General features: G+C 29.7%; 2 protein-coding genes and 1 non-coding gene across 3 annotated transcripts; 2 read left to right on the top strand and 1 right to left on the bottom strand.

Moving 5' to 3' along the window:
• Nucleotides 1-7710: 7710 nt before the first annotated feature.
• On the top strand, nt 7711-14468 carry LOC105362509 (myeloperoxidase). The gene is made up of 7 exons (XM_011499970.1): nt 7711-8428; nt 9537-9902; nt 10528-11560; nt 11638-12287; nt 12475-13087; nt 13244-13647; nt 13912-14468. The coding sequence occupies exons 1-7, from the start codon at nt 7829-7831 to the stop codon at nt 14167-14169; spliced, it is 3924 nt and encodes a 1307-aa protein (XP_011498272.1). The 5' UTR covers nt 7711-7828; the 3' UTR covers nt 14170-14468.
• A 765-nt stretch (nt 14469-15233) lies between these two features.
• Nucleotides 15234-18906, bottom strand: wmd (serine-threonine kinase receptor-associated protein wmd). The gene is made up of 5 exons (XM_011499969.1): nt 18548-18906; nt 17782-18080; nt 17247-17476; nt 16456-16592; nt 15234-15664 (listed from the first exon to the last, which is right to left on the bottom strand). Exons 1-5 carry the CDS (start codon nt 18660-18662, stop codon nt 15453-15455), a joined length of 993 nt encoding a protein of 330 aa, XP_011498271.1. The 5' UTR covers nt 18663-18906; the 3' UTR covers nt 15234-15452.
• Nucleotides 18907-20473: 1567 nt separating this feature from the next.
• Nucleotides 20474-20546, top strand: TRNAF-GAA (transfer RNA phenylalanine (anticodon GAA)). The gene has a single exon. It is a non-coding gene; the product is annotated as a tRNA-Phe (tRNA).
• Nucleotides 20547-20762: the final 216 nt, after the last annotated feature.

Genomic DNA, 20762 nt, shown 5'->3' with positions numbered 1-20762 from the left:
TCTTGAGTCGCGCAGTTTGTTTTATTGCATAGAAATTGGAACGAAAAAATCGGCGATAAAATCTTCTTAATTTTGTATAATAATAATTTAGATATAAACTAAATTGTAATTGTACTTTCATTTTAACATAAGCGTTATTGAATTAATTTTTCTTTAGACATGTCTTTGGTATTCCAAGCTATGCGAGTTATTTTAGATGTAGACAGATATCTTGTACTTATTTCCATAAAAGAAGCATTTTATATTAAAAATTCGATGCATTTCATCATGAAAATTGTAATAAATAGGCGATTAAAAATGAAATGTTAATCATGAATTTATTGTAAAATAGTGTATTGTAAAATGTACGATAATGAAAATCCCAAGGAGGATTGGAGTGATTTAGCAATGGTTATGTTAGTAAAAATTTCTCCACGAGAGCTCCTCGGAATATTTATCTTATTCACTTAATCCCGATGGAACAATAAGGTCAAAATGATTTCCTCGCTACTGAAGCGTCGAGGTGCCCACTTGTAATATGGCCATACGAACCTATAACTAAGCAGCGATCAATTAGAGCACGTGATTTGTATGCTACGTATGAAATAACATGCACGTACGCTGGTCGGCGTTGCATCGACCAAGAAATAAAATACGCGAGCATGTCCCTGTGTGCCGTCACGTGCGCTCGAATGGAAAGTGAAAATCAGAACGCGCACGATTAGAAAAGGCGCGGAGGTGTAGAAGCCAGCATTTATGCCCCCTTGGCTCCTCCTAAGTTACAGCCGTTGGCGCAACACGGCACTGCTGCAAATTTGTGTACGTATTCCAGTTGCATGATTAATAAAATAATTGGCCGTGTATTTAATGCCGAAAATTGACTTTGGATGAGAGTCTCTCGATGCTCGATTATGTTGGTTTTGCCGAAAACTGGGAGGAGCTGGATATTGCGAAGATCATCTCCGCGTGGTTTATTTTTCTCTTGAACAAACTGTTTCATAATTTATCGAATACGATCGCTTTTCTGCATGCATATTTCAATTAATAGAAACTAGTTTAATCGTTTGGTTAGTCAAGTCGATTTCTTACTAACGAACAAATTAAAAATGTTATATTCGTGTTATATATATAAATGAATTTTAAGATTTGCTTTGAAAATATAGAAAGAAGAGATTTCGTTTAATACTGACGAAATGACCGAGATTAATATTAAAATTAAAGTTATTATTCAAAGTTCGTCTAATACATTTTAAAGGTTATATATATATATATATATATATAGTTTTATGCAACGTTTTTCTTGTAGAATTGTATCAAGATTTATATTCTTTCAAGATATCAATTAAAATTACTAAAAATATTATTGACAAAAAGATTATCGCTCGAATCATTTAACAAATCTCTTAAAATATGTAAAGTAAAGAATAAATTTAATTTTTAATTTTAGGGTTTTGCGTTTATTTTATAAAATTATTATTGCATCTATAATGATGCATGTTTCAGTCCTTATATATAATATTAAGAAAATATGTAATTAAATATTTCTTTCATAATCATAGTTACTTACGGTAACTAAGAAAGTAAATCTAAAACACTAAACTTTGCTGTCGTATCTCTTTATTGTAAATAAAATTGGTTGGCCCAGACGTAAAATACATTGGTTACAAATTACTTATTAAATTGTTAGTTTCTTATAACAATTACCTGATATTAGCGAGCAATATTAACATGATTTTGAAAAAGCACTAAATATTTTTTATATATAAAGCGAAATAATACAATCAATGTTTTTCATCTATTGCAGACATAAGTAAGAAATTCCTTAAGTTGATATTTAATAAATTCTTAATTCATATGATTTAATAAATATTCCTCTTATATTCGTTTGAAGTCTTTCAATAATTTATAAATATAAGATAGCAACTTATAAGAGAAACAATGGAAGCAATTGAATGTATTAGGAATTAAATTATGTTCATAGCTCAGTATGTTACATTTTTCATTAAACAACTTCACAAAAGTTATATTGGCAATATTGTATTCATTATTATAATGACATTGTCATTAAAATAATTTATTTATGTATTTAACCTTATTGAGGAGATGAGACAAGTTGCATAATACATTGCATCAGTATAGAACAAGTGAAATGCTCTTAGTCTCTAGGACTCAAAGATCTCTTGAAAGTGAATTATATAACTTGCTGTACACTTTTAGTAAGTTCAATTATATAATAATCGAAAAACAAGTATGGAAACAAATTTTAATACGATTATCTTGATTATTAGAGGTACAGCTTTCATGTTATTTTATAAACAATTGTTCCTGAATTCTAATTACTTCGAACCAATTTATTATACAATTTAATATACAGTTGTAACGTTAATATTTCAACGACTAGAATTTAAATAATGATTTACCAATAAAATAATGTATTAAATTATATACGTGGATTAAACAAACGTTTACTAAACGATGTATTCTTATTTTATACTTATAATAATATTGATTGCCGACAAATATGAAAGAATTCCAATGTTTTTGATAAAATTACCTTTTGTTTTGAATTACATTTCGTATAATTCTTTTTAATTTATTGAAATTAGCGCGTGTATTTAATTGAAAATAATATATTGATCTTACATTGAATTAGTTGAAAAGAAGAAAAAAATGAAATACATATACTTTATAGCATACGTTGGAAACTATAGTGAATGTAGTAAATAAAGTATTTCGATAAACTTTTGAATTTATTAAAAAACAAGATATTCAATTCAACACCGACGTTTCTCAATTCTCTTAACAATATCAATTTTATTATTAAATTTATAATTAAGGATTCAAGTTTTATAATATTAATTCATATTCTCAATGTATTATTATATACGTAATAATGATTTATATTTTCTTTATAAGATAAAATGTAATTACGCTTGTAATTGCAAGTGTTTTTATTATAAAGAAGTTCATATAAAAATGTATAAAATATTAATCAGATAAATTTTCATATAATATTTAATAAGTTATTGAATTGATTGTGATAAAAGTAATATTTATTTTTATAAAAACAAATGTTATCTGAGAGAAGGCTCGATTATATTATAACACCAGAGTAATAAGAGAAAGGAAAAGAAGAAATTAATAAAACATCCTTCGACAGTTAAGAAAACAATTAGTTATTCAAGTAGATTTCATTTTTTATTTCTGTCTTTTGTTCACCGATAAATTTTCTTTTCTTTTTTTTTTTTTTGTTTGTATTCATATAGGAAAACATCAACTACTGAAATAATTCACGTTTGCATATTAGAACATCTATTTAGATATCTTTTCAAAAAGATGAGAAGTTAAATAAGTTTTCAATAAAATTCTTAAACAAAACACTTCGCTTAACTGAAGAAAACAGAAGCAATAAAAAGTATACCAACAGATGTAATATTTACTTATTTAGTCATATATGTAAGCGTGCATAAGCACCAAAGATTTTATTACAAAGAAAGTTACCAATCAACTATGCATCCAATACTGATGTGAAACTTATTTCATTCGGGACTTTCGATAGTCCACATACCGAAGAATTTCCGGGACCACTTTACCAACTCATACTTTCCACGTTCTTTTCGGCTCATTCAAATTGGATTAAAAAGTAAAATATTTCCTCATTGAAATTACGCATGAATTCACTATAAATAAGTTAATTAATTTTACTCTCTCCCAAGCGAGTATTTTACATATATTAAATGCTGATGTTTATACTTATTGAAAATATTAAATGTAAACAATTTTATTACTAGACTTATTAAAATCTGGAGAACTCAACTTTCTTACTTTAAAATTAAAAGTAAAATTATATTCTTAAAGAAATTTTATTTTGAAAATAATAAATAAATATATGAATTGGTTAATTTTATTTTTCATCATTTTAGAATATTAAATATAATCTGTGCTTAAATAGCGAATTGTTCAAATTAAACATAAGCCTACAATTAATTAAATCCAAATAAACATAATAAATATGTAAAATGAATAATTATTTATTTTAAGTATTATGTACTGAGAATTAGACAATAAATTATACAATTTTTATACAATAAATAAATAGCACAGTTCTAAAATTATTTCCCGAAATACTTGGTCTTCATTTAAATCAATATATTACGTCAAAATAATAAATACTAAAATAATAATCATTTCTTTTTTTTAATTTATTTCATATTAATTACATTCCATTGAATTAACAATTTATTAATGTTAATAAACATTGTTTCCTACATCAGCTTTATCTTGTGTTACCTATTATTATTCGATGTTAATTCCTGGCAAAATATTATAAAGATCATAAATAACATTCAGGAATACTGAATTATAAATAGAATAATTTTCGATAATATAATAATAACAATTTTACAGACATTTGAATTCAATTTATATACAATATATGTAATAACATATTTATTTATAATACATTTGAAATTCTGACTTTCTACATTAAATTTCAATATCTAGTTAAGCTTTTGATGATGTAAATAATAATTATTTTTATGTAACAAATTAATCCATTAAAGATATATTAAATAAATACTGTAAATTTGATCGTATTTATTAAAAATAATAGAAATAAATTATAATTCAAAATTTTTATTTTTACAATAAAATGACCAATTAATGTTAATAAGTGAAATATGAAATTTGTATTTTAATGTATTCATTAATATAAGTAAAGTTTTCATATTTTTGAAAATATTTCACTCTGTATAGGACAATACGTTGGCTAAACAAATTATTATGAAATAAAATATAAATTATAATCGTATAATATAATAGAATAATATTTAACATGAAATGATTATAAAAAGTGTTGTATATGAGTGATCTATGTAAGAATTTCTAATTTATGTGGTCTAAATTGTAACTGAAATGTAATTTTTAAATTTTTTGTTGGACAAGAAAAACAATATATAGAATTATTACAACTGAATAGAATTTTTACGATATATAAAAGTATTGCTGATATTAAAAATAACGAGTAAAATATTTAAGAATATTTCTATTATAAAAGTAAAATAAGCATTGCGATTTCTTACTTGTTTTTTTATTTTGTTTTTTAGTCTTTTTATCATCATTATCATAATATTAATTCATTAAGTTTAGTCATCCATTATAAGAAGTAATAATTAATTTATACTCTTCTTCCATCTCAACTGATTGACGTTTTTAAATTATAGTATTTACTAAGAACAATTAGAAATAATTAACCTCTATTTTTTTTTTTTTTAATAATGACTCTTTGTCTAGAATTTATAAGAATATATTACATTAAAGTGCGTAAAAAAGTATTTGAATTTATCTTACAATTTTATTTATATATTAATAAATATATATAAACTATTTTCCAAAATACCTAGTTTATTATGAAATCAAATTTGTGTAATCGCTTTAAAAAAAAAAAATATCCGTAACCATTTGACAAAGTTTATCAAAATAAATACGAAAAGATTGACGTAATTTAAATTTAAATATACGAATGAGATTATTAAAATTTATTTATGATGTATTTATATTTAATAGGAATTAAACTCCGTTAGCTCATGCAAATCGATGAGTATAATTAACTAAAATAGAATTAATTTCTATATATAGTTGCAGAAAATAATTTCATTATATCATAACTGTACTCACAATCATAATATTAATCTTTCCATTAGTCTAGAATTAAATAAGTGTCTTTATTGATAATAAGTGTAATTATAAAATAGAACATGTATTATAGAATATACAAATTTTTTATAAAGTAATAAAAATTTGAAATGATAAGTTTGTAGTCTTCGATTTTTCGTTTAAAGAAAATGCATAGCACAGGAAACTAAAAATTATTTTATTTATTGATAAGATTTTTATAAAAATAAAACAGTGAATTGTTAAAAATAAAATTAGTACTAGTCAAATAAGCATATATAATTATATTAATATGTTATTGACACTTCATTTACATAATAGACAGTTCATTCATTTTATTTGAAAATTGGAGATGAATATATTAATCATTCGCATGAAGTTCTAGAAGTCATAAATTTGAGCAAAATGTAATAATAAGGAATAATAATGTGCATTAAATGATGAAACATGAACAAATATTATTTCTATAAAGAGTTTGTTCTTTTTATAGAAAGATGTATATATATATATATATATATGATAATATATTCAATATTCTCGCGTGAAAAATATGATTTTAATTATTTATTATTATGAATAAATTATTTATATCATTAATTACATTTTACGTATTAGTAAAACTTTTTAAACGTATCAATGTTTTAAACTGAAAAATTTTAAAGTATAATTGACTTTGGATTCGCAAACTCATAAATTTGTATTTGAGTAAATTAAGTAATGCGTCTTTTCGTTGGTATGCAATTATAATTGAACTTAAATTTTATGAAATTTCGACTTATCGCGCCTAATGTTTGCCCATTAGAATCTCGTAAGTTGAAAATCTATAATTATAAATTACATCCAAATGAGAATTGACGATTTTTGTCCAAACAACTTTTCAAAACTTCTTCTCTACGTCCAATTCATCTAGAATTCTCCTCGGTCAAATGAATGTGAATTGACTTTTTTTTTCATCTTTTTTTTTTTTGTTTTTTTTGGTTTTTAAACAAATTACAGGCACTTGCGATGCCAACCAATCGACGGTTTCGCAATCTTGCGATGAGGTAAAATACAAACGATTTATTTCGGTCTTGTTGCAAGACTTTCGAGTCGGCACGCGCGCGCACTGACAGGGAAATTATTGTAAGCACGTTTACCTACAGCCAAGTCGCAAACAAGGAGAGAGAACATACACGTAGGAACTCCGCTCTAGCAATAGACCAGAATTATTAGCATTCTCGGCATCGAACTCACTCAACGGCGTCTGCAAATTTTAGCTCTTAGATCTACATATTCGTCTTCCGCTACCCAATTATTTAACACGTTCTTTAATATTTTTTAGCATTTTTTGTTATTCCTTGGCGCACGATTCTTACTCAATGAAAATTCTTTTCTGTAATTATCGACGACAATTAATTCCATTTCTTCAATTTTCTCTTTCGTACTTTATTAGCATCTTTTCATTTATATAATAATAAATAGTATTGTAAATAATGCGAGCATTTTTAGTACTTAATTTGCAAGAAACGCTGCACAGCATTGATCTTCATTATTATATTAATTTTCATCTCCTGAGTAATCAAATATTCCTATGTACAATTATATAATATATACGTATAAATTACTTACTTGCAGATTATTGAAACCACAGGATATTAATTTACCATTATCGACCATGCTACAAATAAATAATAAATCTGACGAAGAATGGGTTAAAAGCATAACTAAAATATAAAATATTTAAACGAGCATTTTATAAATTTATATGAATAGCGAATGAAAGGAGGAGTGTTGTGCATATTTTATGTGAGACGACCGAAGGTATTTGTGCATAATCGAAATAATTTATAAAGTATTTATTAATTATGAATGATGAAGTCTGGGCGATACGGTGCGATGTCTAATTTTAATAAATAATTATCCTGAATATTTTACACGATGATCAATGTAATGATATATTAGTTGACATATGCGTATATCCCACGCGCGCGCGCGCGCACACACACACAGAAAGAGAGAGAGAGAGAGAGGGAGAGAGAGAGAGAGTGAGTGAGTGAGTTAGTATACATCGAACGTCTAGTTTTTCTACACAGAAGCGCTCTAATTTTAAGAACTTTGTACTAAGTAAATTTTGAAAGACGTGCATTCATTCGCATGTGCTCGTTTATCATTGGCTCATTCGTATGGACACGAGGTTATGGATAAAAATTTTTTTTGCCCAGGCATGAACGTGCCTCGCCAACAGTCCCTGCCAAGTGGACTCTCGGCGACGTCACAACTACGTAGTGGCCGATCTTACAGGCCCACGGCCCACGAGGGTCTGAGCAGCCTCGCCGGAGTTTGGTCGGAACTCGTGTTGCGCGACATCTCGGACCCCGTGAGGCCCAGGAGGAACGACGAGGAGTGTTGCGGACCGGTACCGCGGCATCCTGAATGCATGCCCCACGTGGACGGACGCGGACGCTGCTTGGGTTATTGGCGCGCTGTGCCGACCCTCAGCGCCCACGGTTGTCAACCGGAGGCCCGAGAAATAATGAACGGGGCCTCGGGCTACCTCGACGGCTCGGACTTGTACGGTGCTAATGACGATAGGCTCCACAAGCTGCGAATATACCAGGGAGGCAAGGTCGACTTGACCCAGTGCGAATTTTGTGGCAAGATCGACTCGAGTATTGGCCAATTGTACCGAGCGATATTGTCCGAGCATAATCGGATTGCCGAGAAATTGGCCGTTATCAACGAGCATTGGGATGATACGAGGCTTTACTTGGAGGCTCGCAGAGCTGTCGTTGCACAGGTACGTTATTGGCACTTTCATCAAAATCTTAGAATTTCTATATAATCACGTGGCGCTCGTCGCATTAAATTACTTTTTATTATCAGTCGACTAATTCCTAATGATTGGTGTACCCTTGGATAATCAGACACGATGTAACTCACTCGATATATTATTGCGTATTTTCATGTCTAAAAATGAATATTTTAACTGACGTTGAATTAATCTTTAATTAATTTTTTTTTTTTTTTTTTTTTTTTTTTTAGAAAAAATTATGATACATTATACAATTGTCATCATGAGTATTACATTCTAATCAAATGTTGGATAATCTTTCAATTCGTAAACTTTAATTTTCATCAGTCTTTGGAAAATTGAATGTATAATTTTAAGCAACAACTGTAATTTACTCCATCATTATAAATTATCGGATGTAATAACTTAATTTATAATAAATATTCATCATTAATATTTTGGAATATATATATCGTGTAAGCGACTATTTTATTAAGATGTTTTTACTCAAATATAGCTAATTATTATCGAGTAATATTTATTAATAAATAGAATGCCTAAGATTGCTAAATTTTATAATTCAAATCAATATAAATCTTATTAACCTACATTATTATTAGTCGAATGATCAGATGAAATGACTAATAATTAATAAAATTTGAAAACATTGACATATACCTCATTGGAAACATCATATATATAAACTATTTGCAAGAAAAAATGAAAAAAATTGAAAATAATACTTGTTTTACTTTTAATAAAACTTCTCTCTATAACAAAGTGACAATTTGGGTTAAATGCTATTCGCTTTAATCAAAGATAGACGATTAAAAATATAAAAAATTTCTCTAATAAATTATTGAACTCTATGTACCGTAAACTACAGTAATTGGAAATGCAAAATTTTCTTCCTACATGTAAAATTGTTTTCTATGACAGAATTGGTACAAATAAGTAGAAATTTGTCAACACCATTTATTGCCTCAACGCTATCATAAAACAATATTTTAAAAAGTTGGTCATTTAACGAATACTCTTACAAATAAATGCTTCTTTTTTTTTTTTTTTTTTTTTTTTTTTTTTTTTTTGTTTTTTTTTTTTTGTTTTTATGCAGATACAACACGTGACGCTGAACGAATTTGTGCCAAGTGTGTTGGGGGAGGCTGGTCACGCAGACAAGGAACTTATGCCAACCCGTAGTGGCTTTTATGGGGGATACTCGTCAACGAATCGCGGTGGTGCCATAGACGCTGTTGCTCTCGCTGCATTGCAAGCTCTTACCTCGCTCAAGCGTCACGAAAGTTCAAATCTCGAGCAGCAGCTCGTACTGGCCGCCAATAAAGTCAACCTTAATGTGCTCGAGCATGAGACTTCATCACAGGGTTGGGAGCCAAGTGCTCTGTTGGTGCACATTGCCCGAGATCACGGGATGCCCAGTTACATAAACTTTGTACATTTTTGCTCATCTGGGCAAGTCAAGGTACATTGAGTCATTCCATTTATATATTGAGTTTAATCATGCATAATGTCTCCGTTCGCTCGGCTAAGTACAGTCGTTACAAATATCAAATACAAACTATCAAATCGTTTATTACCATCCAATAAGTAAGTTTTTTTTTAGGAGTTTGGCTTTATTCGTTGTTACCTACCGATATAATTATTGACTTGCAGTATGAAGGCTTTTGCTCCATAATTATAAATTATATATTGTTTATGAATGATGGCGTTACACGTATAATCGATCCTTCATTTTTTTTTTTTTTTTTTTTTTTAATAAATTTTAAGCAATGTGGTTAATAATACAGTACTATGTAAAAAATATCATTTAAAAATATCTAATACACATGGATTAGAAAAATGATGTAATTTATACGTATAACTAAAAGTTATCTATTTTCTATATTAGCATATATTATATATAAAAATATTTGATATATTAAATAGTAAAGTATTAAGTAGTTGAAATTATAATTGATAAGAGATAAAATATCCAAAGATACAACTGCGTCTGCAAAGTGTTTCGATATTATACATTCATAAGCATTTTTTAATATGTGTGAAAGAAATAATTTTTTTTTTTTTTTTTTTTTTTTTTGACTTTTCAGCTTCAAAATTTCACCAGCCTGATGAATTTAGTCGAGCCCAAAGACATTATACTTCTTCAACAAATTTATTCCCGAGTGGAAGATGTAGATCTCTTTGTAGGTGGAATTCTTGAAATTCCGACTGATGGAGCAGCGGTTGGGCCTACTTTTGTCTGTCTTTTACGTCAACAACTTATCAAACTTCGAAATTCCGATCGATTTTGGTATGAGAATGATATTCCACCATCGAGCCTAAAATCTGGTCAAATTACCGAGATACGTAAGGTAACATTGTCCGGTATATTATGCGCTAACTCGGGCATTACGAAAATCCAGTCAAAATCCTTTATTCAACAAGATCCTTATCTAAATGTTAAAATTAACTGCAACCAACATGGGCTTTTGGATTTGTCAGCTTGGAGGGAAGAGCCTATTACAGCTACTGTTGTTGATAATCACATGACAGCAGCGGTTACCCTTACCGACTCGGCTACGTCTCTCGCATCTGAAATTAATCAAGACATGATCGTTGCCGCGATTAAAAAGGCTGAAGAGAATCTAGTGTTGAGAAAACAATTGGAGTACAATTCTTGGCTGGAACAAAGAATAGCTGATCCGAAATCACCGGCGGGCACTGCGGCGAGCTTTTCTAAAGCTAATAAAGATGCTTTGTTACTAGCCAATTCGTCGATTTTATATGAGCTTGCGACGAATGAGCTTATTAATGGGGTCCACGGTTTAAGAAGAAAAAAGCGACAAGCTTTTGATGCTGGTGATAATATTTTGGGTTTTCCTAACAACGAATTCAATGATATTCTTCAAAATGTTGACATTTCTGGCTTTATTACACAAAAGCCGCCAACAAATCACGAAGAAATTGATTGCCCTGTCGATGATGCCGCGTGTGACCCAACGACCCCATATCGTACATTTTCTGGCCATTGTAATAATTTGCGAAATCCATCGCTTGCAAAGTCTTTGACAACGTTTGCCAGACTTTTGCCGCCAATATACGAAGACGGAGTTTCGAAACCAAAAATAACATCTGTTACTGGTAAGCATACGCCTGGATTTCTATATTGATCCTCGATTGCACGATTCCTTGCGAATAAAATAATAATTTCATTATAGGAGTGCCTTTGCCAAATCCAAGAGTTATATCGACAATTATTCATCCGGATATTTCTAATCTTCATAATCGCTATACGCTTATGGTGATGCAGTTCGCTCAATTTCTCGATCACGATCTCACCATGACACCCATTCACAAGGGTTTTGCCGAGTCCATTCCTAGTTGTCGGGCTTGTGACTCGGCTCGTACAGTTCATCCCGAGTGCAATCCATTCCCTGTACCACCAAACGATCACTTTTATCCAACGGCCAACATCTCTACGGGAGCAAGACTCTGTATCCCATCGATGAGGTCACTCCCGGGTCAACAGCACCTTGGGCCTCGTGAGCAGGTTAATCAAAATACTGGCTTCCTCGATGCCTCGGTAATCTATGGCGAAAATAATTGTATAGCCAATATTTTGAGAGGCTTTAGTGGTCGCATGAATATAACGAGTCATCCAAATCGCGGTAAAGACCTACTGCCTCAGTCACGTACACATCCAGAGTGCAAGGCTCCATCAGGCTACTGTTTCATCGGAGGCGATGGACGCGCTTCCGAACAGCCAGGTTTAGCCGTAATGCACACTATGTGGGTTAGAGAGCATAACAGAGTAATGGAAGGCTTAAGGCAAGTTAATCTACATTGGGACGCTGAAAAACTCTTCCAGGTATATTTGCAATTATTATTTCATATAATATAAATTAAGCAAATTTTTAATTGTTAAAAATTTGATTATGATTATTATCGTTGTTGTTTATATATATACATATATACATAGATGTACATACATATAAACTAGTGCAATTTCAAAGTAGGATGATGGTCTAAAACAATTTAAAAATATTTTTTGTTAGGAAACTCGTCGGGTCCTCAGTGGTATGTTACAGCATGTTACGTATAACGAGTTCCTTCCACGTATACTCGGATGGAACGCCGTTAGCCTTTATGGGCTAAAACTCTTACCCCAAGGATACTACAAGGAATATTCTCCGACTTGTAATCCAAGCGTTCTCAATGAATTCGCAACGGCTGCTTATCGTATAGGTCACTCGCTTCTACGACCACATCTGCCAAGAATGGACCGTAACTACCAAAACATCGATCCACCAATACTATTACGAGATGGCTTCTTTAATCCCGATATGTTATATCAACCGGAGATGATTGACGAGATGATTCGTGGTTTGGTATCTACACCTATGGAGACGCTCGATCAGTTCATAACCGGCGAGGTCACAAATCACTTGTTTGAGCAGAGAGGAATTCCACACTCGGGCGTGGACCTTATTGCGCTAAATATCCAACGATCGAGAGATCACGGCATACCAGGATACAATAATTATAGAGCATTGTGTAATTTGAAAAGGGCGGCAACTTTTGATGATCTATCTAGAGAAATGGCACCGGAGGTTATTGCAAGATTGAAAAGGGTTTACAGTTCTGTTGATGATATCGATCTATTTCCAGGTCAGCAGCTGAATATTTATCTTAATTTTGGAATAAATAATATGCATAGCGATGACGTGAAGTATTCATAGCATGTATTGTATAATTTATGAATATTGCGAAAGGTTAATAAATTTTTTTGTTTTGAAGTATGAAAATTCAATGTGTAATCCACAGGTGGTATGAGCGAGAGGCCATTGCAGGGCGGATTGGTCGGGCCGACGTTCGCCTGTATAATTGCTATTCAATTTCGTCAATCGCGCAAGTGCGATCGCTTTTGGTACGAGACCGATGATCCAAATATCCGCTTTAGTGAGCATCAGCTTGCCGAAATACGTAAGACAACTCTTGCTAAAGTAATGTGCGAGAATATGGATCATCATACGGATATGCAGAGGGCAGCTTTTGATTTGCCGAGTAACTTCTTAAATCCACGAGTGCCGTGCGGTTCGATGCCTCAGATGAATTTTGAGGCTTGGAGGGAAACACGACATGGTTGTCAGATTGGTGGTAGGAACGTTGCCGTGGGCGAGTCCGGTTTTCCTACGCCTTGTACTAGCTGCGTATGCACGGCTGAGGGAGTGAGTTTTATATGAGAAAATCTTAATTCTTGACACTCGACACTCTTAATCATCGTTAACAATACCGTTATTACTCAATACTACCAAAGTTTTTATGAAATATTTTTCCCATTACATAATGTTAGAATGCTATTTTAAGCATGTAAATTTTATTACATTATTATACACAGTGTCGTACAGTCATCTTAAACCTTTCATTTTTATGCCGTTAATTAATATGATAATATAAAGGAATTTCATCTAAATATTTGAACGTTATTTTAGACACATTGCGCGTCATTAAGAGTAACGGATTGCAATCAACTTCTTCGAGAAGCATCTCGAGAGGCGATTCTACGAGATGACGTATGCACAGCACAATGTGGCTTTATCCTGGCCGCTACGGATAGCTCGTCAAATATACAATTTAAGACATCAAACAACTTCCCCAGCTTTTCTCAACATCGAAGCAGCCTGCGAAGCTCATTTTCGTCATCTTTTAATGGCTTCAAGTTGCCGGATCTTTCGCAGTTTATCGGTTAGATTGTACAAATAAAAAAGTGAAAGCATAAGTGCCAATATAAATTACTACTCAAAGACAGTAATCGGCAATAGTTCGATGGATAAAGGAGAGAAAAATTAAACAATCAAAGACGATGCAAAATATCATGAAATTTAAAGATTTCAGAATACAATGAAAGAACGTAAGTTGCAACGTTTCTGTCACTTTGTGTACTTATTGTACATTAATTGATGAGCAAGAAATTCATTTTGCAGTTAATGTAAATATAGATTGTAAGTTACAAATTGTTAGTATTTAAGTGCATCTATTGCACATTTTTTTTTTTTTTTTTTTTTTTGTATTTTCTTATACGAGCGCAAAAGACAGAATTGAAATAATATCGATATTTCACGTTCTTTTGTGATTCCTTTTTGTAATTATGTAATTAATAATGATTGAATAACATGAGAATTTTAGCTCTGATTAATAGATGGATGAATATGTAAAATGTATACAAATTGAATTTTTAATATAAATTAATGTATAATTATAACGAATTGTTTTTCTCATAAAGTGGCCTTAATAAGATCGTAATAAGAAGATCTTAATAAGAAGAATTAAGGCCTAATAAGATCGTCATCTTATTCATTACGGGTAGAAGCTCATGTGTTGATGTTTATGCGATAATGTCAAATATAAATGTATACATTTTCAGTAGAATTCACTAAATCCGATCAGAATTTCAAAAACAAAAACAAAAACAAAACAAAAAAAAAAACAAAAAAAAACAAATAAAAACAAAAAAGATGCATGATCATTTTAGAAGATCGTCGCTGCCATTAATTTTGGCTTTATACTCACATAAATGCAATATCAATCTTTTACAAGTAGATTTTCCAGCATTGTGTATTTTCGTAAATTTTTTTTTATTCTTTAATGTACAAGCTTTATACATATTTTTTGTATGATACAATTATAATATGATATGTATAACGTTAATAAATGTTAATGTTTATTTTTCATTAACTACTTATCACCTTATAAATAAATAATAATTCCATATTTCACTTTAGAATATAAGAATGAATGAACTGAGATAGAAATATGACAAATGATAAAAAATTTTATTTTTCATGGATTTCGGAATATGTTTATTTACACATAATTTTGTTCTAAAACATCTTATCACAAATTTAAATATTATTTGTAATGTATTTTTAAACAAAATTCCATACCTCGATTTAACCACAATAATGGTTTCGTATTTTTTCATTTAGTTGATTTTGGAATTTTTCAAAAAAAGATTGAATTTATTACTCATCTTTCAATTGGCAGTAACTTCTTGTTTACTATTTACTGTAGTTGAATTTTCTTGAATTGTTGGTGGTTGCTCAACGAATCGCCAAAGTCCATAAGTCTTGCCAACGGTTGTTTGCCATAATCTCAATGTGCCATCTTCTGAACAACTGGCATAAAGTTCACCATCCGGTGAAAAACATACACAATGTATAGGACCAAAATGTCCTTTCAAAGATTCTATGAAAATATATCACAAATTTAATTGAAAGAACGAAAGAAATACATCAAATAATTATTAAAGTCTTATTTACATTAGTAGAGTGCAGATTTAAGAAAATTATAAGCATTCATTTTTAAATTAAGTTACAAACATTCAATTTTATCATTATCAATTATTTCGTTGCAATTAAAATATTAAATATATTTGGTTTCATCATTTTTATACAGGAAAACTTAATTAATAAATTTTCACATTATTATATTACTTAATTTAAAAAAAATCATTAATGCGAAATTATGATTTAGTTGGGAATTAAAATTTTTATAATAGGCAAATTATTAAATTATCTCATTATGACTATTAAAATGTTAACTTAAATTTACAATATTAGAGCTTTTTATATACATAATCATAATTATATATAGTATCATACCGATACACTACAATATAAATTAATAACATTATAAAGAAAAACATCTTTTTACATTCAAGATATTATTTACATGTAACGGAAATTATTTTATCTTTAATATTTCCTTATGTAAATGTAAAACAGATACTAAATATTTTTAAATTTATTCAGGCTTACATTAAAAAATAATTGTAAAACTACTGTCAGTTTGAGTATTGCATATTCTCAAAGTAATATACAACAAAATCAATAATGATTATCTGATTAATATCAAATTGACATTCTATAAAATTTACTTTTTGAGGAATTTCTCAGACAATACCTTACGATTGATAAAATATTTATAACTATTATTGAAAAATTTAAAACGCCTGTACTTAAGCAAAGCAGACTTACCTATCTCGACACCTGTACTACAATCAAACTTGTACATTTTTAAGTCTTCTCCTCCACATATGAAGACACTATTGTCAGGATGCAAGCTTGCACTATTAACTTGCGTCGGTACAGTAAATTCGCGCAGCTTAGTCAGTCTGTAACAATAGAAAGATAGTAAATGAAAGTAAATAAATAAAGGTAAATTAAGAAACGAAAAATCTATCTCAATGGATTATATGAAATTACAATAACACTAATAATAATACTAATAATATAGGTTCGAAGATTTATAAAGAAAAATTATTTTATATACTTTGTTTTTCATCAAACATTATTTAATATTGTATTTCCAAGCACCGAAATACCAGTATAATAATGAAAAAAGAAATTGATGTATAAATTAAGAAACATACTTTGTAAATCTTCTTTTCTAACGAACATATGTAGTTTAAATAATTAAATAGCTATAAAAATTTATGAAAATTTCTTTAATATAGAAATATTTAGATAAATAATAAAGAATAATTGAGATAATACATAGTAATATTTAAAAATTTTGAAATGAAAAATAGATAAATCATTAATTTAAAAAAATTACGATCACGATTACATTTATATTTTTATATTCTTTTGTTAGCTACAAATTTTCTAAATTAAACTTACTTAAAAAAACTACTAAACCCTTTTACTTTAAATTTCTTATCGAGTGTCTTCGAATTTGGTAAAGTAACTTAAATCTTCAATTACTTATGATTTACTAAAAATATTATTTCATTGTATTAATTTTTAATTTATTATGAACAACGTACTCTTTACTATCCCAGAAAGTAACGATATTAGAATGAGTTGTTGTGATAATACTGCCATCTTTGGAGACCTCCATGGAACGAGGAACAGACTGAAAGTCCAAATTTCTAATCTCTTTGCCATTATGTCTATCCCAGACTCTCATAGTTTTGTCTTCAGCACAGGATACTAGCAGTGTATCATTCTCGTAAAATGAAACATGTCTTAATCCCGAAGTATGACCAGAAAAAATCTATAGAAAGAACTGAATTATTACTTATACTTCGTTTAAGGATTGCTATTTTATTACATACATTTGACAGTTTTCATACAATAACATTTAACAATAACGTTTAATTAAAATTCATCTTAAATATATTTAATTTTTTATGAAATAATTGATTTGAAACGAAGAACTTGAAAATATTTTATTCGTTAGGTTTAAGTAGGAAACTTTTTGAATTTTTGATAAATATTTTATGTGAAGTAGTCAAATGATGTTTCGATTTTTGTCATACAGAACATTATACTGAAATATTTGTATTTATAATTTCTTACTTGTGGTTCAGCTTCAGGTTTATTAAGATCAAAGACTCTAACAATCTTTTCTTTTGAAGCCGTAGCAAGATAGACGGAATCTTTACTAAAATCAACGGACTTTACAATGTGCTCGTGCTGAAAAGAGTGGATTTCTTCACCCTTGATCGCATCCCAAACTTTAGCATTAAAATCAGCAGCACCGCTTGCTGCTTTGGTAGCATCTACATTTAGCGCAACACCCCAAACTGCTCCCTTGTGCCCCTTAAATGTACCAATCCAATCTCCCGTATCACCTTGACGTAACATTGGTTGTCCATCTTACAAAAAGATTTTTACTTGTACGTTTTAAATATAAATAATCTATAATTAACATTTGTTGACATATAGGATGCTTAGAAATAATAATTGACATAAATTAAAACATTATTACACTATATCAATACACTATATCGATTGGGAATTAAAATTACACTTTAATACAGTCGATAAAAAGCTAATGTAACTTTATTAGGCAAATGTTATTAACATAAAAAATAAAAGTACAGTTTATTTCATTATCACTGGCAAAAAAAAAAAAATTTTTACCGCATTAAACGAATTAGGTATAATAATATATGAAGAAATGAAACTTTTATAATTTAAATGGTTTCTAATAGCCAATTAATATGGGGAAATTACAATTTTCCTAACCTTAAAATTAGTATTATTAATGTAGACATAAACGGATAAAAAATTAAAAATTGACAGAGCTCTAAAAAATGGTAGGAAATATTAAATGCGTTACCTTTGCAGGCCGAAATTAAGTAATAACTAGAATCAGTGATGTCGGAAAATTCAAGATGTACAACGGGTCGCTGATGACCACTACACGTTAACGGAGTTTGCTTTAAATTCGCCATTTTCTTCAACGCCTAATGCACTTCACATTCGGAAACTCATCGAGCCGACAAAATCTGATGCACTGCCTAGATAAAATAATAAAAGCAGCTTAAAACAATGACAACTATAAAGCTAAAATAATGCGACTCTTTTGTATAAAATAACACTTTAATAAGATATCGAACATTAAGTGTGACCTCAATGCACCTACGCTACTGCCCAGCACTGCCCTCCTCGTCGTCTGCAAACGTTTCTCGCCGAAGGCAAACGGCCTTTTGCCGTATTAAATTTATACAATATCGCACAAATTATTTACAAACTTTACGCGCTTTGGTTTGAGTAATTGTTCGGATTGAGATACTAGAGCGGAAATCAGCCGACTTCATCATTCATACGGCTTATCTATAACTGTAGAGCAGCGAGTTATTCGACGATTAACATAGAGAAAGTCGGCGATTGCTCCCTAACTCAACTAATCGCTTGAGATAACGAGTTGAAAATTTGGCAAAGAAATGCGATGAAAGATTTCAAATAGCCAGGCGAAAGTCTTATAACTCGCTTGGCATGTACATACGTACGTATACGTTCGAGGGCGGCTTTTGTTTTTTTAAAAATATTATTATTTCAATACCATTGGGCCTACTATTATTATATTACGTCCATGACAATTAATGGGTAAAGAAGATTTATGAAAAAGTTGAAAATTTGGAATGCTCACTAGGCATAACGAATAAAACTAATAATGTTCAAGCTTATTTATTATCCAACAATGCTCCTTTCTTCATTCAAATTCATCATTTCAATAATTCATAATATTATCCCCTACGCGCAACTCTTATTCACTATTTCGGCATATATTTAATATTTCAGGCTAAAAATTTATTATTTATTACAATTTATTTGTCCGGCGAATCAATCAATTCGGCTGGGAGAGCGAGCCATGAGGCGATGATGTGTATGTACATTTTACCCACACGAGACAGGATATCATCATCGTATTTAAACTTTTGAATTTGTTAATTATTTCATTTTTCCTATTCAAGAGTTTCGATAATGAATATATAAATTACACGAAATACCATAATTAAAATTTTATTGATATAGCATAATTCACAACAATAGAATCATGCATTATAAAAAAATTTTAATATTTGATAAATTTTTACGATAAAATTCCATCAAATTGTAATATTTCAACGGATCTATGGATATATGGAAATATATGCAATAATTTATAAAGAATATTTAACAATTTGACAATGTTTCTACATTATATAAATTTTACAAACTAATAATATAAATTGACCGTATTAATATAATATATACATATATATATATATTTTTTTTTTCTTTTTTTAATTTCTATATTAAAATGTATTTCCTCTGCCATAATAATTGAGAATAAATAAACGAGTGGTCTAAAATTTCCTTGAAATTCTCGTAAGAAACAGTGAAATCAAGTCGGTAATGCTGAATTGAACAGTTACGGCAGTTATGATTTCATATGCATGTGTATGGTGGGGTTTTTATGTGTGTCCGTGCGTTTACGCGCGGCGTATTTCCGTGAATTTATGAGCGCGCGTGTGTGTTTTGCATATCAACCGAGAAATAACGTTCTCTAATTGTCAGCCTTAATTACATATAAAGTTTCATATTTGAGATTAGATTTAAGGAATGGTATTTTTTGTTTTTGTTTGTACACATTGATATTAAGTATTAATAACTGATAATTATTCGGAGATATTCATTCTCTTTCGGAGAAAATAATCTATTTTTAGAAGAATTTTTATATACGATAGAAAATATATTATTTAACATTGTAACAGTATCAGCCGAAATAGCTCAGCTGGGAGAGCGTTAGACTGAAGATCTAAATGTCCCCGGTTCGATCCCGGGTTTCGGCAATTACTTTTTTGCAATTTTTTTTTTTTTTTTACAAAAATTGTATGAACAACAAACAGTAGACGAGAAAATGTGGAAGCATCCGAAATTACCTAAAAAGTATAGTAATTCCAATATAACCGAATTCTTATACAAACATTAGAATTGTAAGTATTTTTATATATTTACTTCTATTTTATCTATTTTTCGACATAATTTTAATATTTTACAAGCACAAG

The sequence above is a fragment of the Ceratosolen solmsi genome, unplaced genomic scaffold (assembly GCF_000503995.2).
Source record: "Ceratosolen solmsi marchali unplaced genomic scaffold, CerSol_1.0 scaffold41, whole genome shotgun sequence".
Taxonomy (NCBI): domain Eukaryota; kingdom Metazoa; phylum Arthropoda; class Insecta; order Hymenoptera; family Agaonidae; genus Ceratosolen; species Ceratosolen solmsi.
Note: the sequence above shows the minus strand (reverse complement) of the source record. Positions and strands in the feature narration are given on the sequence as shown.

Coding starts and splice junctions, on each gene's coding strand:
- LOC105362509 (XM_011499970.1), top strand. CDS start 7,829: ATGGATAAAAATTTTTTTTGCCCAGGCATGAACGTGCCTCGCCAACAG. Junction 8,429..9,536: donor GCAGAGCTGTCGTTGCACAG/GTACGTTATTGG, acceptor GTTTTTATGCAG/ATACAACACGTGACGCTGAA. Junction 12,288..12,474: donor ACGCTGAAAAACTCTTCCAG/GTATATTTGCAA, acceptor ATTTTTTGTTAG/GAAACTCGTCGGGTCCTCAG.
- wmd (XM_011499969.1), bottom strand. CDS start 18,662: ATGGCGAATTTAAAGCAAACTCCGTTAACGTGTAGTGGTCATCAGCGA. Junction 17,477..17,781: donor AACCTGAAGCTGAACCACAA/GTAAGAAATTAT, acceptor TTCTTTCTATAG/ATTTTTTCTGGTCATACTTC. Junction 15,665..16,455: donor TAGTACAGGTGTCGAGATAG/GTAAGTCTGCTT, acceptor ATATTTTCATAG/AATCTTTGAAAGGACATTTT.